Source organism: Amblyomma maculatum, unplaced genomic scaffold (genome assembly GCF_055883805.1).
Source record: "Amblyomma maculatum isolate TAMU_Amacu unplaced genomic scaffold, ASM5588380v1 scaffold_13, whole genome shotgun sequence".
Classification (NCBI taxonomy): domain Eukaryota; kingdom Metazoa; phylum Arthropoda; class Arachnida; order Ixodida; family Ixodidae; genus Amblyomma; species Amblyomma maculatum.
Window position 1 is genome coordinate 34026226 of NW_028146738.1, and position 22996 is coordinate 34049221.

Below are 22996 nucleotides of genomic sequence, written 5' to 3' on the forward strand. Positions count from 1 at the left end.
CCCCATCTGTTCGACATCGATGGAGGGAAAAAGAGCTGCCAGTGACTGACAGGTGCCCTCACTGTGACGCTCCACCTGACGTCTGCGATGTGCGTCACTTGTTGTGGACGTATCCATCAACGACTCACATTAGGCAACGGATAATCATGAAGGTGGGCCTGCGGTGGAATCGCGATAGTGATTATGAGAAATGGACAATGAACAATCGCTATACTGACCTTCTCGAATACATAAGCGCAACTGGACTTGACTCCTTCTTTTAACTTTCTATCTCCTGCATCCCATTCCCCCTTTCTCAACTTGTGCCTTATGGCAAACTCTTCGAAAAAAAAAAAAGAAAACAGCTGCTAACTGGAAGATAGCAAATCAAAAGGTGACCAAAGAATCTAACCCAGGACCCTGGAAGTCCGAATAAGACATGAAACCCGTAGGCAACGCCGGGATTTTCATATGGCTTCAATAAATCTGGGCTTCAATTTACATCATATGTTTCTAAGTACATTGTGGCAGCTTACTAATGTATGCGCGTTTCTTTCAGTTGACGCCCAGCAGAATAAATGAAGGGAAACAGATATCAGACGGAAACCAGTAACGTGGTCACGTCGTGCATATAAATGCGGAGCTTAAGGAGTGCGCAGATAACCGTGGTGTAACAAGGTTTCGCTTATGAGTAGCGCTCTCGCGTCGCCACTCTCTCCTAAAGGAGGCGAGGTCACTGAAACACGGCGGCGACGGCGCCACCGGCTGGTGGCATGAAAGCGCCTGTTTTATAACAGTCAAGTACTGAGTAACAATTGAGTTTCATTTGAAGGATTAATATAGGAGACAGTACAGAGTATGTTAAATCTACACACGAATAGAAGCGCACCTCTCAAATTCTATACCTAAGACTATGGCAAAACTTAGATACCTAGATGGCTGTGCTCAAATTTCGCACTATCGAGTACCGTAATCATGGGCCAACGTTTTACACCCAGTGTCTTGCTTTGTTGCGCTAGTTTCTCAGTCATGCTATGCGCTTTGGCCCCTCAATTACTTAGCGAATCAACTCTATCTGTACTTCTTTATTTAAAGTATGCCCACAGTTCTACGCAATGTACTTCCGTGCTCGCCTCCCTTAAACACGATCTGCCTAGTAACGTCAACATCATGACCCATGTCCAATACGCTTCCTAAATGAAATTTCGTTACCGTCTCTAGGGAAGAATGTGGTGGTGTCGCAGCTCGTATAAGTATTTTCCACTGCGGCCATACAGAGTGACCTTTTACTGTCTACAGATTTGCATCTCAAAAACTTCGAAAAATGTCTCGGTGTATGATGCAGGTGGGCTGCACTGAAAGGCGAACTTTATGAGTTTTACAAAGCTCTATTCTGAAATATTTTCTAAACTAAGTTAACGTAATGAAAGTTTTCAGGCGCGCGAAGCCGACGAAAGGCATCAGCAGATGGTCGCCCAATCGGTCCTCCGCAGATCGGCGAGCGAGCGGAAAAGTAATGCCGACGAACGACGTGCAGTGCATAGCTGCGCTTCTCTCTGCCGTATGCATGCTAAAATTAAGCAAGGGAGGGTGGCGTTTGATATGTTAGCACTTCGACACTCGCGGGTGATGCTTTTTTATTTGTTGGATGTGAGTCGACGCTGGACCATTCTACGGTGAATAGACCTAACGAGCCCCCAGGATTCGTGTGTGTGATTTCAGCGATAGTGGAGGGTAAATTACCATGTTTTAGCAAGTGCAAATGGTCATCGAGGGTAGTTTTGGTTGTAGTGACCTGATATCGACGTTTGCTTTTATTACAGGACGCCAGTAAAGAGAACGGTAAGCGCCGGTGTGACCCGGTCTGCCGGGCAATGTTCAAGGCGGCTGGTAGCAGTCGGCGGCCGCACTCGTGGGACACCAATAACACCATTTTAATTCGTGCCAACGGTAGCCGAACATATACTTCCCGGTAAAGCAAATCAGAATCAAGAATTGATGACATCGAAGAAAGCAAATACAATTAGCAGGAAGCGCCGGACTCGTGCGATATTAACAGCCAAAACCCAATCCTTTCTCATGCGGCGCGTCGCATCGTCGGCGTTTCTTGTGGAGTTATCGTATGGCGTAAATGCGTAATGTTGCAGCTGCAGTGCGAGAAGAGAAAATACCTAAGTAGGGGGGAGCCCGGCATGTGCGTTTTTTTTTGCAATGAAAACGAGCTGTGTGTGTGTGCATGCAGGTGTACACTGCAGCACTGATGACATGCACTCGTCGTCATCGGCGTAATCTAGGAAGAATTGCTCGCTCACACGGGAAATAGAGCGTTTTCCATTGTCTTGAAGTATTTTGTATCAGCCTAAATCAGTAGCCCCGGAGTCTGCAGCAGACGTGCGGCAACGCTGTAGGCGGGGAGAAGTGAAGGCGGTGACAGCTATTGGTCGGCGGTGATAGTGAGGCACCGCGTCGTCGTAATGTGACTGGTGTGACTGGTAAATCGGCGGACGACAGCCCGACCGCATCGCTCTCGGCGTCGGGCGACTGACAACCTTGTCGGCCGACTATCGGCGCACTGTCAGCGTCAAAGCAGTGTGACAAGCACGACGACCACGCAAAAACGCGTCTGGCGATGGTCTGCCGACCTATGTCGGCTTAATGTGAACGCGCCTTCAGCAATTGAGCCATGATGCCTAATCGAATCAGGTAGGTTACCTTTTCACCTGAGTGGCTTATAAAGCAGCCGAAAACTTGGGTATGGATATTTCAATGGGTGACTAATGTGAATTTCGAGGTTAGAATTATTTTCCTCCTTTAAAATATGTAAAGTAGGCTCCTATTCGGTGCTTTTTCTTCAAGTTTTGTTATCTTTCACATCTTTCTTAAGATTGGACTGGTACTAATTCTACCATATGTACGAATAAATACCGATATCGTCAGCTTTTAAAGAAATAAAATACATTATTTGCTGGAAAAGCGTAACACGCTTCGTCCCTTGTTAAATGTCCGATAAAAAAATAGGTTGGGAAATGGACTGCCAAGGACCAAGAAAAAGGAAAAGTGTGCGATGAAAAACAATCCTACGCAGACATATTCGCACCAATGAAAAAACGACCTATAATTGGAGTGTGCGAGCATGCATTTCTTTTTTACTCTGGAATAGGAGTAGAAGAGGCTGTTTTGGATGCTCGAGGCAAGGCTAATGAGGGCCAGCGCTGGTGCGGAACCTGGCACCGTTTCAAGGCATCCGCTTTCCTCGTCTCAATATAAGCAGCGGCGCTTCGAGCACTGACGGAAGTGGGAGCAACCACTTTGGCGAGGTCTACAACATGGCCGACCGGTTTCTATCTGTTGCAAAAGCGGGAAAGTACGCATTACGGACGTATTTTGTTGCTTGAAAATTGTGCATTGCCAGTTACGTAAAAGTTTAAATATAAATGAGGCTTTGATTTTCTTTGCGGGATGCAAAATATAGTAAATGAATGCAGTACGCTTTTGGAATAATTCTTACGTCAAAGTTACTGCGCTTGCGTCCTTATTAAAAATTGCAACACACAGATCAAGTGTGACAGATACTGCGCCTTTCCCTTCCTGTGAACCAATTATTATTATTATTATTATTAATTTTTACCTAGGGACCAACTGTGGTAAGATAGTTTGAGCGTGTTTTCCAGAAACTTCACAATGAAGTGGACTCAAAGAACTGACCGCGCTCAAATATGTGGCCAAGGCTATCCTACGAGCTACATGGATGACTATATGGTACTATGGAAAGCAGGCTTGAAGGCAATGCGCGATGAAGCAATGTGAACCACTTTTTGTTGATTTATAATAATAATAATAATAATAATAATAATAATAATAATAATAATAATAATAATAATAATAATAATAATAATAATAATAATAATAATAATAATAATAATAATAATAATAATAATAATAATAATAATAATAATAATAATAAGATTATAGGATTAAAAAAATAGGATTTCTTAAAGCCATACTGCGAATCTGCACCGAAATACATTATCGAGCTAACCTTGTTTTACTTTGGATCAGTGCAATGAAAACCATGTTAGCTCCACGTTTGCAATTTTACACATTCTGCTATAGGCAACGGGCATTCGCTAGCAGCCGCCGCGATCGCCCGATCGCAGAGCAAACCAGCGCCACCCAGCGAGCAGCGGTGAGAGCATTGCAGGATCACTGGCAATGCTCTCTGGAAAGCGGAACGAGAGCGATCAATTTTTTATAGAACTGTCGAACCTAATTTCTGGCGAAATATTACACTTTCATGACTAGTCAACCTACAATGTAATGTTTAATGTTTAAAAGCAGCCATCTCAGCAAAATGAGACACATGAGACACAGCTCATGTGTCTGTCTCGCCTTCCTACACGTCCCGTCCGTTTGAGCTGTTCCTTCCTTGCAATCAGCAATAGTACCCGCGGGGCAATCGGAATGCATCCGTTAAGGATGCCTGGGGGACAGTTTATAGTGCAGCAGGTGCTCTTCTCACTGCGAGCGGTACTGCCATCGGCGCTGGAGTAGCGTTTTCGCCCGCTGTCCTACGTCTTGTGAACAGCACGAAACATTTCGATAGCGGTGATAGAGAAATAATCTGATATCTTGTATGCTGCAAAAACAAAGGTGGCCTGGGAAACAGATTCAGACCAGGCGATGCGATAAGGCCCACGCTAGTCAGAGCAACGATACCAGGAAGTGCCGGGAAGCCTAAAACAAGTTATATTATCACCTGCATCTAAACAAAATTACATTATCGTGAATATTTTGCGCACGTATCCACAAAACAAATCAAGTTGAAAATAAAATGTGATTTTCAAAACCCAAGACCTGTTATTGGTAGACATTTCGTGGCCTTCAAGAGCAAAAGCTGATACTGCCTTGATTTACATTGGATAGGGTTGGAAACAATTATTTTCTGCCGACTGCGGTGGCTCAGATCCTGTGCGTTTTTCTTGTGATACAGAGGACCCGCGTTCGGTACCGATAGTATTGGTTGTATTTTGATGTAAGTAACACGGAAGAACACCTGCGCGGTGTGCAATGGCAGTGCGCGAAACCAAGGCGTTTCAAATTTTGCCGGGGTTCTGCATTGGGGCATTCCTCGTAGCTCGTGTGTCATTCGGGGGGTTACACTCCATAAATGACATCTTTGGTTTGGCTTGGTTTATCGGGTTTAACGTCCCAAAGCGAATCAGGCTATGAGAGACGCATATTACAACTTTGGAAGTGCCTTCCTTTTCTTGCCCAATGACAGTCAAGAAATAGGGTTCTCGAGAAACTTGTATCATCTGCAAACTTTTACATGAGTGTAATTTACGTGATGTAAACTTCAACCCGTTTTAGTCCATGTAAATTATTTCGCAAACTAAACTAACAAGAAAATAGGAGGCAATTCCAAGCGAATGTTGTTGGGGATCCTGAGCATTAACAAATGCTTGTATACGCTTATTCCAAACATAAAAACACTGGGATAAAATTTTACTGAACTAGCTAGGCTTCATAGGATAAAGAGTGCATTTGCTCAATGGGGCATTAAAGTCGGCAGTCTTAGCATTTGCATAGGATTGGCAGATAGGCAGGCTGTTCATTACGTGAATCTGGTAAGCACATTAGTGCATCGAATGATTATTAAACAAAGTGAGGCAGGACGTATAATTGATAAACGGTGTTAATGTCCGCTATAGATAATGACCGCTAAGGATAGCGGTCAAGTGTTCCATCTCTTCCCAAGAGCGTTCTGAACGTGCTCGCTGATGATACTGAGCATTAAAATTGCGGTCGCAATAGCAGTTCTTTATTGGATGTACAGGAACCGGTTCTTCATTTTGTGTATATGGAGACTTGGCGAGTGGGGTAAGGGAAGGCATAATTAACCAGACTGCATTCGGAACCAGGAGATGTACTATACAAGTGGGATTTGTTTACAGCAGTGTCAAAGGCCCCTTTTGGTGTAGAATTCACGGCGGATGGTCATAGTCGAGTGCCAAGAAGAAATCGGTTGAGGCTATTCCGCTGACAAGCGCACCACTTTGGGTTGTGATAATACAGAGAGCGACTTGGCTTTATTTCTTTGCTGGTGAAACGATACACCACCTTACCATGTACCTTAGGGTATGTGAATAAGGCTAGGGATCTGGAATACCACAGTATAACTTAAGCACGGTTAAGCCCGTGCCTCTGGTGACACCGATAACATCACGATGGCATGTGGTTATTTACCGCATGCCATGGCGATATTACAGGTTGCTATTATCAGCGTTGTGACATGTATAGTTGCAGCGATGGTTCGGCAATACAAAATAAATAGCACGAACTGAAACGCTTTCAGCCTCATCTTGTTTAATGTGTGCATCTCGTTGTGCACATAGATTTTTATGGCTGACTGCGTACACAATGGCTTCGATATCCGTTATTGCGGCCTGAACAAACCGGTCGCAAAAAATTCTTGGAAATGCAAACTATGAAGCTAAATAAACGCAGTTGTAAAATTTAAACACCTGGATAAAATAGATTATCAATACAATACTGAAGAAATCACGCTATGTGGCACAGAAAGACGTGAACACACAAATATTATAAGTGAATGAGTTGAAAATCTGTCTTTCAACTCATTCAATAATATTTCACTCTTTTCAGGAAACACCAACTAGGCACCGCTCTGGCCTTGCTATCAATATTGCTCCACCGCTGACACTGTTTGGGCGCCACCGTGTGGCCGAATCCCTATATCTCGGTGCGTGGAATGAGCTCAGCGGTTCGGCGAGCTCGACCTCTTTAAACGGCTGAGCTGTTCTACTTCTCCGTTTGTCGGTGACAGCGTAATGTTAATTAAGGCAACAAAGTAGTAAAGCTCCCGAAACGATGGTTTGATTTTTATATGTTGTTTGAAGATGTAAGCGCTTACATTAGCCTCGTAGCTGCCACTTTTACAGCATACTCACAGTCCTTGCATCACCTCTCACGCTAACTGCGCTCTTTTCAGGTTGGGCTTAAGACCGTAGCAACTTCCGAGAAACACCTCTTAAGAAATCCTGAAGGGAGTTAAGGTTACGACAGCTTCAGCTCTTGCGACATAACGGCCGCCGCAGTTACGACTGCACCTGAACTACGATGCAACATATTAGATACCTTGAAAGAATGCGGTGGATGCCGTGCTGGGAACCCTGCACATATGCGCGAGGTCGCACGGCCGCAAACGTGCGGAGCATCGAGCATATGGACGAACTGCGCAGGTATACGCTCTCCGTAAGCGGGCTGTATGGCAAATAGTGAAGTACATGCCTGCGCTTTTATCACATCACGCATCACTCACTTTAGCCACCACAGATACAACCCCATGCATGTGTGGAAGGATCATTGCGTTAACGATTTTCTGCACTGGCAAGCCCTAATAACACATTCTACCATTCAAGGCAGCGGCTGTAATCTTTATTCAAGCTACTACTACCTGGTAGCGAACTCGAGGTTATCGTTTGCCGGAATGGCTGTTTTAGCGTCTTCCTTTAATTACCTTCCAATTTAACGCCTTTGGCACGTGCTGCAGAAGGCTGTTAATTCACTTTGCAGGAGCTTCTTTCGAAGGCGCTGCATTATTCATGTTTAGAGGGCCAGTCTTTGCGTGCTTAATCTTGTCGTAACTTGCAACCACTTTCGTGCAGTTGCATTGTTCGCATATATTTGTGTTAAATTTGGTTTACTGAAGTGCAAAAAAAAAGTAAAATGCGTTTTAGACGACGCGGGCGACAAGTATACTCAAGCTTAATAATTAAACCAAGTGAGAGGAAAATCGTGCAGCGATTGCAAGAACATAATTTTTCAACTACCACCCCTTCGTGCTCTGGAAGTACTCACAGTAGATCTCTGAAGGTGTTCCGTAGCAGTGGCCCAGTACGATCCAGATGATGCTGAGGAAACGAAGTCCGTGCAGGAATTTGAACCTGTACGCATCCGTGCTCTTGTCTTTCGAGGTGCTTAGCATAGAGCGCGTGTTCGCCAACAGCGAGAAGCACAGCGCCAGCCGAGCTAGGGAACCTGTTGTGGGAGAGTATTACAAAATTTTAACACTTTAAGTGATATACTCCTGTTAAGGTGGTGTGAGACTTTCGAAGTAGTATGTATGCACTATATTATAGCAATGCAATAACTAAAGCTGTCTCAACGGATTTCAGCGCCAATTGGACGCAAGCTTTAATTATTCATAACAATGAAATTGGACGAGAAAGTGCTCGCAATATATTCCATTCTTTTTTCTAGCTTTGAGAACTTGTATTATTTTCTCAAGAATGGCCGCCCACTCAGCAATGAAATTAGTTGTACGAGGATGCAGGCATATTTATTAGAATAGTGGCATCAGAATTGTAAACCATGAGTAAAATAATTTTTAGACATTTTTTTTTCTCACGGAGCCAATTACCAAGCTGGAACCAAAGAAAGAAAAATAATGTCCCCATAATAAAATAGGTAAACACAAAATTAGCTTAAGCAGAAGTTTACTGCACTCAGTAAGAAAGTTACGAGTCGTTGTTTTGCTCCAGTTGCAAGGAAAGAAATTGCACTTATCGGCAGGTATCTACTTCTCTGGAGCCAAAGCCAGTGTGAACATTTTAGACAACTTATACTTACTGTTACAAAACTTGGGTGATTTTATCTCTTTATAGATGTCTAATCCGGTCCCAACAATCACCAGGAAAGCGATCGTCGCAAGGAAAGCACTACAAATAAAGAAAAGGAAGTAGAAGCAGGGATATTTCAAGTTTATTGGCGTTTTCAACGACCAAAGAAGCGGAAATGCGAAGGACACAATCAAGAAAACCTTTTACCACAATTGCAGCACAATAACTATCGGTTCCCCATAATTTGACTAATATAATAACGATATAATATAATACAGGATCAAATTACGACGCCGTCGTGCGCAATGCAAGCGATAATCAATTTGCCTGAGATGTATTTGTGAATCATTTCTAGCTGACTATTTTATCGTTTGTACAACCGTTTCGGCAGTTATATGATATACCGGACATCCCGGCAAAAAGGTACCCAAAGTTTTAAAGACGAGAATTGGGTAGCCCAGAAAAATTAACTCCCCGTTATGCATTTGAGAATTGCTTTACATAGACCGCAGTCTGTTTCTTGGCTCTTTACACATGGAAACTTACAAAAGTTTATTGAGCTATGTTTAATGTTTACTGCATAGTATGAAACGTTGGCTATTGGAACTGTTGGAACAACGCTATTGGAACAGCGCATACACAGCTCCACAAACTCGTTTAATAAATCTTCCCCACCCATCATCATTGCAATATTGAACGAGCTGCCCGATTTCATTGTCACAGAAAGAGAACCTAACAAATTCAGGTAGTTATTAACAGTGTATTTCAGGTACGGAATTATTTTCCGCGGTTCATGTGCGTGTACGTGCATTTTAATCTCTCCGGGTTGTTCTTGAGCCGCTGTGTGTTTTATGTTAATGCGTTGATTTTCTTTTTTTCATGTATCTCTTGTATTTTACCACGATATGTATACATGTATATTTTATTCTGCTCCATATCACTGGCCGTGTATTATGTCATGTTTGTCCCCCCCCCCCCCTTATGTAATGCCCTAACCTAAGGGCCTTTAAGGTAAATAAATTATGATGTTCACACGACGCCACCATTTACGGCGCTTAACTCTCTAGCCTCAAAATAAAGGTACCGCCTAACAGCTGATGATGCATACCTGTGGCCTGATGCGATTTGAAAGCTCCGTCGGAGAGCGCGCTTTAACAGAAATCAAAATTTGGTCGAATATTTAGGGGAATCCCTCGAAGTGGAGTAGATTTGCAATAAGGGAGTAATTGCACATTTATCCCTGACAGAGGCAAATTTTTCTTTACCTACGAAGTTTCTGAAAAAGCTTTATAGCTTTCCTTTGTAGCCGTATGGCTACGCTTGGGTGGACGTCAGTGAGTATTTACACCCTTAATAAAAATCAGGTTTTTCGACTGGCACGAGTTTTGGCTAGCTGAAGCAGCACTGCAGTGGTGTGAAAGGTTCCGTATGGTGAGGATTATCTCCTAAGACTGGCAGAAAATTTGATTCGCGCTCATGGCGCCTTTGTGAAAACAATTAGTCGACGACTGTTCTTCAAGACAATGTACATTTGCGTTCACGGTACACTTCTGAAGTCAGTAACAAAAAAGTTAGTTGTTACTTTCGGATAAATTATTTGTAAGAACTAAACACCACTGAACATATAAGCAACAGTATTACTTTGTTTCATGGGGGTACGGCACATTTTTTTAACAGTGCTACCTTTAGATGCGACACCAGGTCCGTGGAATATATAAATATGTTTTGCGACGTAAGACAATGCTATATTTGGTAATATATTATTGTTTAAAAAATGAACGAAAAACCGTGTTTTTGAATGCGCTTCGAAGGTGTAAACAGAACTTTGATGCTTTATTTGATTGTTCTTCCAAAGTTAATGACTAATGGAACTCACATGATAATGACCTGCCCCGTGGTCGGGCGAGGAAACTCGTTAGTGATGCAGTTTGTCACCTTGAGTTTCACAACTGGTGGAATGACTGTGGGGCAAAGACAATACACATTAAGGGTTAGGTTTTGGTTTATGGTGGTTAATCTCTCAAAAGGAATCAGGCTTTGGGAGATGCCGTATATAGTAGAAGGCTCCAGATAATTTCGACCACCTGGCGTTGCTTAAAATGCACTGACAACACACAGTAGGCGGTCGGATTCCGTCTCGCCGTCATGGACACCTGGATTCAGCGCCTGGTATCCAAGACACGTCGTCTGGTTCAGTAATCCAATGCTCTAACCGCGAAGCTACCGCAGTGCATGGTCACTCAGGGTTAGTATCACCATTCCGCAGAACGGTCACAGAAGCATGCCGGAGTTGTTATTCGAGGTATAGGGCTATACGGAATGCTTCAGTGACTGTGGAGCCTTAGTTATTGCTAAAAACTATAAAATACTCTGCATTTGTGCAATAAATTTTATTTCAGTGCTGGCACTTAGTGGTGAAAATCAGGAATGGAATCAGAGAATAATGATATAATTTCTGTGTGCGAGTGGACAATATTGAGACAGGCGCCTAGTTTGCATGCATGTCTGCAGTTTTAATCAGTGAGGATGCCAGCAGAAGAAAAAGGTAAAACACATGCATGCGAAAGTCTTCGCAGCATAAGCACTAAACTGCCATATGAAGCACCTTAGCTGCGATTATCCTTGAAAATGATTCTTGGCATGGTATTGTGGCTGAATATATTAATGACTTAGGCGATGTCTCAACCATAGTCATGGCAAACCTTAAGGAGCTACCATAGAAATACTAGAATTGTGTTCTATTGCGGCCGTTACGACTGATGAATTGTATAACAACCACCTAAGTAGCGCATCCATTTCGTGATGTGAATAAGGTATTACAACTATAATGTTTTTACATGAAGGAAAGTGCGGCATGCCATTTGTCTCCCTATTGAGTTGAGAAAATCTAATTCTCTATATTGCATTTAAGATATCCAGTTAATTATTCCTTGCTGCCTGAAGACTGCTCAGAGACCCATGAACGCCAGATCTCATGGTCTCATAAAATATCTCGTGAACGCCATATAAAGTGTACACCACGGTCAACTGCCAAGAATTAGACATTTCTCCTCGCTTGTAAATTGCCGCTGATGTTTTTTTTTTTTTTCATGCAGGACGACAAAAACAGAGCTAAATTGGTTATTTTCTTCATTTCAATACGGTCCAGTTTGTGGTCTCGCGGGAGATTCTTTGAAGGCTTTATGATAAAATACAGTGCTTTGTTTTTCTTTTTTATATGTACTCCTCTGCTCAAACGTTACGCAAGAGAAGATAGCTTGGCATTGAGGGCTTAACAGGCAGATAAAAGCATTGATGGCGTCCTGGTTTATGAGTTTTCTGATTGGAAGCGGTGTGTGTTAGTTTTGTACTGCCTCAGGTACAGGTTAGAGAGTAGAAAAGCAGACAGAAAAAAATGTTTACTATCTTTACCAGGACGCACACACAAGAAAGAACTAAAAAGTGATCGTCATGTCTGCATTTGTTCCATTTCGAATGTTAACAGGTAAAATAAATTTCATAAATGCCGCCATCAGCGCCAATATAATAAGCTTCTCAGCCTAGTATACGAAGATTCCTAACCATCACTATTAGTTCATTAACCATACTGTGGCAACAAATTCAAAACACAGTGCATCGTAGCAAGGGGCTCCAGACTCGCAGTGTGCTGGAACTTTTTCAACTTGAATATTTTGTACCGAAGGCGCACATACCTGCGTTGATTAGCTCTTGTAATTCCTGCTGGTTACAGTAGCTAATTGCACAGATTCCAAGCCGAAACATTGGGAATCTTTCATCGAAGAAATAGTTCCTGAACTTTTTTATCTGTAACATAAGGAAAAAAGTGATGAAGGTTGCGAGACAAGTACAAAAGCAATGACAGGCAGTACTCAGATTTGCATGGCCCTGCATCAGAAAAACGCAAACGTTTTTCATGCAAGCGCAAAATTCACATATCAACTTGTGCTTCACTTTCGGCACACCCTTGGTGAAAAGTCCTGAAGCCAAGCGATTTTCGCCTCAGCCGCATAATGAAGCCGTCACGGCTCATTAAAGGCTAAATGGCTGTGAAATGCTATGAGATGGTTTTGTGATGTAATAAGAAAGTGTTTCCTGGCCTTTTAAACGCTCTTTGGCCTTTAATGGCGGTGTGACATGTCCATTTTGCAGCAGAGACGAAAATTATTTGGCTTCAGGACTTTTGACCAAGGCTGTACGTTTCACATACGACCTCTGAGTGCTCATTGAAGATTTTATCTCTGCTTCTGGAAGATACATACGACAGACCGCGATAGTAGCGTTTTCTCATGAAACAGTGTCATATAACGACCTGTTCCGGTCTGTACGGTTCCTCTCCCTTCATTGTCGTTTCCTTTCATGCAGCAGGGCAGAAGACCTCGTGCATGCCTAATCCGCTAATCATTCCCGGGAAAGATTAGGGTTTGTGCAGGTTTTGATATGCAAGCTGGGAATGGGAATGACATTTCGACGGGCTATTCGCCATTATAGAGTGATGTTGATCTACATAACTGCGTGGTAGGCGGCGATAAGAAGACAGATGTCACGTGATACTTATTTGACTATTCTGTCGTCAGCGTCCGCTTTTACAGTAAGTAGAAAGTAGCGAAGTTGAATGTAAATGTATTTCTGACTCTTCACCCATGCGGGTGTCATACTGTATCGAATGCGTCTTGTGCCCAGAACAAAGTCAGAGTCCGGCTTATATTTTGCTCACATATTCGTGCCTCTGCACATAGCTTGCATTATTTGGCTTCAAAACTACCAAAAACTTTTTATAAGGAGCGTTTTCTCTTTTCTGCATAGTGGCAAAACAGAGAATCGGTACAGAATATTTCAAAATAAAAGAATGTCAACACATTAGCGACCTCAGGGTTCATTGTTCTTACCCTAGGATGCGTCATCTCAATGGCTGGCAAGATGTATTTTTCAGCGTCGGTGCTATTCTTGGCGTACGCGAGGAGGCTGCAGTACTGTCCTCGGGCCGACACTTCACCAGCGTTGTCTCGCACCACGGTTTCAAGGCATTCATCGAATGCGCCCAAGTCCGCGCGGGTTGCTTGAAACATTCCCGTTGGGTACTTGCCAGAAGCATCAAACACTGTAACGTGAAGAAATCATGCCCAGAAAATAAAGCATGACTGCGTCTGGTGATCGTTGATAATTAAGCAAGCTGATAATTAGGCAAGCAAGAGCACAAACCACAGCCTCTGACAGCCTGCGTTCTGCTCCTTAAATTACTCTGTCTTTCGAATAATTTGCACTGACACACAATAAGCAGGCTGCCCTTGATGAGCTTCGAACGTGGTTGGGTGGCTTTACAAAGGAGTACGTTTTAATGCTTCCGAGTAATCCTCTTTTGCGTAAATATACTCAGTAATGGTGGAACGCCAAAGCCAACGTGATGTTGTGAAAGCAGGCACCGGTAGAAATATTTGCATTTGGTTAAACCCCTTGGAGAAGATTCTTCTTGAAAAAACGCACAAAGGAATAGGCTTGTTAGTTTCTACTATACTGGTTTTCGCGAGCGTCATGACCTATCAGCACGTTGCCGGTTTAAAACGAATGCGAACGCTTTGAAGTTATGTCTGGTGGGATCTTTCAGCAGTTGTTGACATCGCTTATGTAAAGGAATGTGATGTGAGCGGTGAGTGCATCTACAGCTGGAAACTTCAGATGTGTATTTCCGCGGCTGAACATAGATGGCAGCGAAAGCTGATTTAGACATAGACAGGTCAGGTCCCCTTTAGCTAGACACGTGCTATTAGGGCGGAGAGGCGTGCTGTGTTATCAATACGGGTTTTCATATAGAAAAGCCAGCTGTGGAATCTGCTACCTTAGTATAAACTAAATTTCTTGTCTCGCATAAGTTGCGCATTAGTAAACTGTACTTCATTGAATTAGCTACATTTAATTACTTCTGTTTACGCGAACCGGCAGCGAAGGTATGCCCAGATGGCGATAAAACAGTTTAATTTTTTTTGTTTTGCAATGCAGTCGTAATTAATATTGCCTGCTTAAAAACAAATAGTAGACAAAGCTCCAGAAAGAAATGCTACAGTGTGGTTAAAACTGAAGGGCTAGTGCTTGCTTTCCTGCTGGCAGGCTAATTTCACCAAATATCATGGGAGAGGACATGGGAAGTGAATTCCTGTTTTGTTACTCGCTACTCCCTCCTGAAGTTTGTTTCTTTGTTCCTAACAGTATGATGACAGTAAAATCAAATAGATGTCGGCGTTCTAAACGTCGGAATATTTAGGCTGATTAGCTAAATCTAGGGCGTTCTGCATAACAACATCCTGCATGGTTTTCAATAGCGCAAGTGTATGCTTTTCTGCCTCGCTCTTGATACCCTACGAAGGCAGTGAGAAAGTAATGGGCATAAGATATAATTAGGGCAAAAACAACTCTGCCACAACGAGTAATCAAGAACAGGCCGGGAGAGACGTTGCGCCATTCTTCCACCCTGTTTAACCCTTTTATTTTTCAAGAGTAGTGATAAACTTCATTTATAAAATAAGCCTTGCTACGCGTGTTAGCTAGCTTCACAACGACAACTCATCTCTGCTGAGATAGTGACCACGGCAGTGGAGACAAGTGCCCAAATGTTTTCCCATTACCGACTTTGAGGACATAACAATGGAGTTCATTATCATAAATGCATTGCAAACAGTTCCTTTGGAAGCACTTTCAATGCCGGAACATTATCGCGAAAATACAAAGTGTGTAGATTTAGCATAACCTATAAATAACCTGGGGCGGAAGGTTCTTTGGCTAGGTGACAAAAATTCTTCACGTTTGCCGCTCCTTTCCGAATGGAATTTCCTCCTAGTAAGCATACGGTAAACAGCCCTTTGCTGCTCTTGTTGTTGGGAGTAACCACGATTATAGATAACTTAGAGCTTGTTTAGAAAATGCCCCTGAGTAAAACCCTTGTTTCTGACTCTGAGAGTTACGCTACGATGATATGAATAATTAAGATCCGCTTTGGGGGGGGGGGGGGGGGGGAGGTTGTGCCAAATACGCGCCATTTCTTCCATCAATGATCCTACCTTCCGCGCGTGTTTGTGCGCGGAAGCCTTGAAGATGCACCTACGTTGGTACAGGCAAACGAATTGACCAGAGACGATTTTCTTGCGCTCGGTAATTCTAAGCTCGGCAAGTTACCTTTCTGGTTTCTGGCGGAGCTCGTGGCTGCTAGCCATGCGTCACTGTGTGGAAAATAAATGGGGCCTCAATTTTCCAAACTTGCTTTTTTCTTTTCAGAGACAAGGTAAGGGACAACTATCTCATCATTCACTCCACTTTCCTGGTATAAATGGTGCTCATTTATACCCCTGTTGTCAGTTATAATTGTTTGTGCTAGCGAAACGCTATTGCTTGTCGGTTTATTGAACCGCCGCACGGAAATCTGATACGTGGAAGAGTGCCACGGCTTTTACAAGGGGAAATTCGTCACGGCAGATGCGCTCAGGCGGAATCCATTGTGGCTACCATGCGTGAACTTAATAAGGACCCGTCTCTATACCCTTAGTTCCGTGACTTGCATTTAAGTATAGTTTTCTGAATTGGCATTTTCTTCTCACGTGCTTCTCTGTTCACCTCGCTGAAAATGTATGACAGCAGGAGTTTGACGTCAATGAAAATTCCGCTTCCATTTATATCTCATGTCAGGGTTTAAAAATGTCGCCGACGTCAGCGCCACTCGCTAAAATGGGAAATTCAGGATGTCTCAGTTTTTTTTTCCCGTCTATGAGCTTTTCGCATGTGCCGCTTATTAGGCGCGCTGCATGACACTGGGAAGCCTCAGTTAACAACTTTTGTTGTGACGACCAAACGTTGTTTACGCGCATCCAATGCAGCAAAATTATTATTTATTTACCAGAACAGCTTTTATTTTGCTTAGTTTCCATTCTACGCGTGTGATTCTACGTCGCACTTCCTTTTGTGCGGCTATGTGAATTTTACTGCTTAGATTTATATAAGATAGAGATGAAAATAAACGCAACAAGAAATAACCTGTACGAATTATGCGGTCACAGCTCGGAAACCGGTTAGGTAAGCTTTCTGTGCCCGGCTAGACAATACCGCAATTAATCATTTTTGTGGGAAAAAGAAACGGCTTAGCTGGAGCAGATTCGAGAATATGAAACTAACCCTGCATGTGTCTTTTTCTTATACAAATCATGAGGCCTAAGCGAGGACTATTGTGCGGAGAGTGATACATGTAAACACGGTCAATTGGCGACACACAAGCGAGACTCTACGTGTATCTTACTCTGACTGTAATTTAGTGAAGGGGTAATGGGTTGTTAGGAAACGACTGATGCAGTAGCCTGTGAAAATGCATCGCTTTCTTTCGTAGCACTATGATTGTGTTTAAGGGAATGCTAATGGGAAAGACCCCGCTTATTTCTACTTACATGCTTCAATTAAAACATTTCGAATGTAGTTACGTTTTCTAAAAACTTTGCTTCAAATGTTTATTGAAGGCAGTATAATGAGTTACTCAGTGTGCCGAGGTTTTGTGCTCATGTGGAAGAAGGAAATCTGATCTCCTGTTGGAAGTCAAACTCGCGTCACTGCTACGTAAAGTTTTGTGTAACCTTTATGCAAAGTAACGGGTCAAAATCTCATTTCCGCATATTGTAAGGGATCTTATCGGGTGCCATTCTTCATGGCACTCATTGTCCAACGTAACGAGTGACAGCGTACATCAATTCCGCGTTCGCAGGTAGTGTTAGCGGGTGTCATTTTCGATGGCGCTCATTTTGTAATGAGCTCCCAAAAATTATTGATCAAAAATAAAGGCAGATAACGAGTACTAATTACATATCTCTTAGAATAAAATACTCAATAGATGTTTTCTTCCTATACTTTCGCATAAAAAACAACATAAAAAAAAACATTTCACAGGCTGCAAGTTTAGAGTCTTGTGTACATGCCTTATTTTTTAATTTTCTTCCTCTTTCATCACCAGGAATACTTGCAAAAACTGTCGAGAGCACTTCGGAGTCTGCAATCGAGAAATGCGAAAGCCAGTGCGTTGCTACTGCACGCGGAACATAGCACGCGCCCCCTGTGTAGCTTTTGCTGGCAAGGCCATGGCTCGTGCCGCAGAGTGGAAATTAGCTTTCCTTGGCGCGCGTTCTTTGGAGTGCGCCCGCAAGTGTGGGATTAGCGGTAAGGCGTTGCTCGTCGTCGTGGTCGCTAAGTTGTTATGCAGACGGCAAGAATCCTATAGGGCGTCGCTCGTCGTCGTGGTCGCTAAGTTGTTATGCAGACGACAAGAATCCTATAGAGGGAGAATACACCTAGCGGAATATGGCGGACATATCTCACGAACAAATATCGCTCACACGAGATGTTTATCGTGATCCAAAAAAGGCTTTCAACTTATAATAGGAGGGGATGCAAACGTAAGCAGATGCAGATCGTCAAAACACGCAACCGTGTTTGAATCTGGGGTAGATCAATAAATAAGCGACGTTTGCCATTTTTTTAGCGTTCCAAAGCATTCGTTTTTAACAAGTTTGTCATGTCCATTATTTTTGGAACTTACGCTGCGCGCGCCACATTTCGTTTGCAAGAGGTGTATAATACTGCAACAAACATTTTTCTTTTTAATGATAGCGAACAGATAATCGCGATCGTTACGCAGGACTAGTAACTGTTTAATGCCGCATTCGCTTTTCGGGAACCGGTACTTGCGCCTCAGGCACTGGCCTAGTTAATTAGAATTTGAGCAACTGCTTGACAAGAAGTAAAATATCAGTAAGGAGGATTCATACCCTTCATTGCGTATTGCTAGAATGGGAGCATACTCCCTAAGCTCTGTGTCGTTTAATTTTCCGAGGCTGCATGTTAACTACGAGGGACGCCGTAGTGCCAAGTTCGGGAAAATTTTCGCTCCTCTGAGATTCTATAACTAAAGTCTTGTACTTAACTTTTTCACAGTTTCATTAGGTGCCACATCTACTTCTCTGCCTTTTACTATCAATCAGTATGGCCCATATTGAGTTATATTGAACTTTCCAGCTCTTTCAGTTATGTTTCCAATTTATTAACAGCTTTTTAGCTCAGCATGTGTATCATGAGTTATAAATTCAAGGTAATTGCAGGTGGTCTTATCGTCAGGGCTGTAAAGAATTTTTTTTAAATCTTTTTTTACCTGCCAAATCAACACTGCGCAGCAGAAGAGGGAATGTAGTCACGCCCACAAGCGCGCGTTACTCAACAGCATGAGTATCATGAGATCTTTTTCTTAATGGAGGAGCAGGTGAACTAAAAAGAATTTTGAAAAGGAATGATTGTAAATACCAGGTACTCCTCGTTGATTTTACTGATTTATGTAATATTTCCTGCCATGAAAATTACCACAGTGCACGCGGCTGGTAAGCAACTCACAAGCAATAAACCTATGCATGACGGTAGTGGATGGCCTAAATATTTGTGCCAACTGCGTTAGTAAAGAGTGAATAAAATCACGAGCCACCCAATGGTCTATCAGCAGAGCCTCGATTCTCACTTAATAAGAGCTATGAGATACTTGCAACTTTCACCCGACACAACTTTTCTATTTTTCCGCATTTTGATTCGCGAACACAGCTCAGCTCTCTCTTTGTGCCCGTCATTTGCGTCCACCAATTGTGCATTGCCAAGTCCTTGAACCTGCCAACAATTTTACTACAGAGGAAATCATATTCTACACCGTTACTAATTCCCTAACTTCGTTCCGGATGGTTTGCGGCTGCAAGGTCGTGAGCGGTGCTAACCGGCCTAACAAGATAGGAAACAAGCAACAGCGAAGCCAGACAAACTCCGACATTAAATGTTCGGAGTATATCAACCTTCGTTATTGCTTGCATTAAAAAAAGGGAGAGTAAACTTACGTCTTAGCGCCCAAGGCTCCAGGTTCCTGATTGCCCGCACCAACTTGAGTAGGCCAAGGCTGCACTCTGGGGACACCTCGGCTGTCAGAAGTTTTCGAGCAAATGTTGGAGAAGATTCGTCGATGGCTTTGCCGATCCAATCTTTGAGCATGTCCATGTAGCTGATCTCGGGCTCGGCTGACGCTGTTGTCATCACCGCAGTCTCTGTAGGCGCTGACACCTCGCTGAGAGAGCATCGGCACAGATTGGGGCCTGCCAATAAGCTGGCCACAAGAACGAAAAGCAATTTGGCGGGCTGAGGTTCAACGCTCAACGACAGTCTCGAAGCCATGACTAGAAAGCAGCAGCCGGCAAAGCTGCAATGGCGTGCGCCCACTCTCGTTCTTCGGACTCAAAGCAAGCCTCTGTTTGAGAGTGGTGGTGAACAAATTCGTTTCAAGGCACTCTTCTAGTCTTTTTAGCGCCACCACATCTGTCTAACTGGAAAAGTGGTAATGCGAAATGCGACAGTGACTTTTCACTGACTTTTTGGCGAATATTAGCTGTGCGTCGGACGTTACTTGCTACTTCTTAGCGGTTTCTCTGAATGAGCGGAACAAGAGTGCGACGCCGCTTTTCGAAAGGGCCGAAAGGTGCGCGCTCACGACAACCTCTCTTTGTTGACGAAAATGCGTTTACGTTTTGGGGGAGAGTATTGGGAAAGCCCACCTCTGGGACACTCTTATCCTAAGATTCGTTAATTCAAGCTAAGCCGGACCAGCGGAGATCTCGGAGAAGCCAAGTGTCAAGCGGCGGTGGAAGTGATCAAGTGTTTCCCTCTATCTCCACGCTCACTCGTCCCCCTCACCCGACTGCAAACGTAGCGCATTCGTTGACGCTCTCACGCCGATGCCGCAGAACCGCTTTACGATGTGGGCAGCCCCGATCGCCCCCCTTTCAAATAGAGGCGCACGCTTGAGTCACTTGGCCGTTGTCCAGCCAACGACGTCAAGGGGACGGCTTAGGCGTGGGCTGGATGTATTTCTTCAGGCGAAATACTCGATCGCAGAAAGCCGGCTGCGCAAAAGGGTTGTACGCGAGGGGTAAAAATAATGAATAAAATATAAAAGTTACTCTGCGAGATACTTTCAAAACAAGATAATTTGCCTTTATCGCTTCATTTGTCGACAACGCGATAGGCGCAAAGTATTGCGCAAGGAGTAATATAAATTCAACAACTGTACTATATCGTGTAGCCCAATGGTCATAAGAGATCCTGTTATCGTTTACTACAGACATGGGGATTCTGCTTCATTCGTTAATAGTTTTTGTGAAACCTTTGGGGATTCTTTTTAAACAAAGCTATGATAGAGTGTTGTGCGCACTAATCGGTTTTCAGCGAACTTGCCACATTTCGAAATAAGAAAGACTATGCAGAATCTTGTAGTTCTTCTTTTTCCTGGAGTATACAGTTCACGGCCTGTCACTAAGCTCTAAGCTATCTTGCAGGCTTTAAATGGCCAATATGGATACCTTGATTCAACAGGTTCTTTTGCGAAAGTCTACCCTTTTTACTCCAATCGGTTATTTTTATGTTCAGAGGTAAAAAAAAAAAGAACTTTTTCTCGACGCTTAATTCACGCTTAGAGGTTGAAAATATACTCTCACCAAAGAATGAAAAATGTTTTTAAAATATGACGTTTCGTGGACCACACGAATCGCTTGATAACAATTTTTGCACTTTGAAATAGGCACTCGTGCATGTCCAAAAATGTGATGTTTTAAAGCGTTTTTCATTATTTTGGCGGGTATGTGTTCTCTTCGACCACTACTCTTCCCCCTCGTCAGGCAGGATACTGCCGAAATCTTGGCTATCACATCATGCTTGTAAAGTGGAGGTTAAAAAGTAGCTTTCGTCAGGCATGAAATTGGAGCGGTAGACGGTAGGTGCACTTTAGAAAGAATTCAAGCTCAATGATTAAGTTTCTTGTACAACGAGGAGCAATTATATTGGAGATTCAATGCTTTGTATTTAGCGCCACAATGAATAAAAACAAACAGCAGTGAATTTCTCATGCTACGCCGAAAGCAACAATCAAACACTATTGGGCAGCTGATGTCGCTTGAGTTCTAACTCATAAATCTGGGCTTGTGCTTGCTCGTGCTCATAAACAAGGCGGTTTTTAATATTTAAAGAATTATAAATTCAAGACTCGGAGGGGTACGTATGTGTGGTTTGTGGAAGTGGGTTGTAAATAAAAAAGGACCTTAAATACGCAATCACGCTTAATGGTTATAGAAATATTTACCTGGAATCTTTACTAGCTTCTTATTTTTGGGTTCCAGAGGGCCATAATAAATAAATATTGAAGGCTGTGAATAAAAAAAAAAAAACTAAGAAAGCTTTTTAACTTTTCTGAAAAGACAGTCCTGTCCTAAATATCAAACATCTGAAATGGACATTTGTAAGCCTAATGAATCGGCTTACCAACATTGCATATTTAACAGACTACATCGCCTCGATTCTTGTGCATCATATACGGACACCTATTGTATATTTGATGAAATATAAAATGTGACATGATGTTGTCTACAGTACCACACACGGCAACCACACTTTGTATACAAGCACGGTCATCGAATATTCTGGCGTATCAGAACTGCGTTCTTTTCCGCTCGTAGCGATGCTACCTTGAAACTGTCATTTGAACGCATTGCTGCAAGCGGTACTGACATCTTGGAAGGGTCAAATATACTGAGACAAGCAGAAGTGTGTTCGGTTTAATAGCCAGCACGGTATCAAGTCGCTCTTTTGCTCCCAACTTATCGCGAGGGGCGCTTACTGGAATAGTGTTTAAAGAAATGTAGAGTAGAGCTGCACTCCCTTTTTAGAGTACTGAGTATAGCGAAAATACTACAAGTATTCACTCACACGAAAAGAAAAATTAGAAGGATTCAACGCTGCTGAACCGAATATAGAGCGAAAGCATTAGCTGCGGCTGACCGAGCGTTCTTATACTTCTTCTTCTTCTTCATCTTCGCGGCTATTCAAGGTCATTCGTGACTGCGGCCACGGACTACGTGACGGACCGAAACCTGGCGTTGTATTGCTTTCGCAATAAAAATCTAGAAGAAAAACTTTCACATAGGGTTCAGTTCTGAGTGTTCTTACCTTCTTTAATTAATTTTCAACTCACAGCTCCTGGTTAATTTTACAGCTCATGGACCGACACAATAAAGGCGTTTATGTCATTCCCTAACACAAAAAGATACCCAATGTATATAAATGAGGTTTTTACTGTTAGAAACAGTGAAGGTTGTGCATATATAACAGTTGCGGAAATCAGCCTCTACAGTGATATGACACAGCGTTTCTTAGAGGGTGAACAAAATTAACTCCTTGAGCAGCAGGCTTATGTACAAGCAGACACTGAGGGTACTGTTAGAAAGCTTTGCAGAAAAGATTACTTTAGAAATTCATAGCGCCCTAAAAGAGCACACGGAGGCTCA

The 22996-nt window shown here is 43.0% G+C and overlaps 1 protein-coding gene across 1 annotated transcript in view; it reads right to left on the bottom strand.

The window, feature by feature from the left end:
- The window catches only part of LOC146172542 (nose resistant to fluoxetine protein 6-like), a 42085-nt gene extending 22166 nt beyond the window's left edge, over positions 1–19919 (bottom strand). The window contains exons 1-6 of the mRNA XM_084586030.1: positions 19508–19919; positions 13505–13716; positions 12311–12422; positions 10495–10579; positions 8629–8717; positions 7858–8037 (exon numbers count right to left, since the gene is read on the bottom strand). Of these exons, the coding sequence (XP_084442156.1) occupies positions 7858–8037; positions 8629–8717; positions 10495–10579; positions 12311–12422; positions 13505–13716; positions 19508–19838 (1009 nt within the window). The 5' untranslated portion in view covers positions 19839–19919. The remainder of the gene's footprint in view (positions 1–7857; positions 8038–8628; positions 8718–10494; positions 10580–12310; positions 12423–13504; positions 13717–19507) is intronic.
- Positions 19920–22996: the final 3077 nt, after the last annotated feature.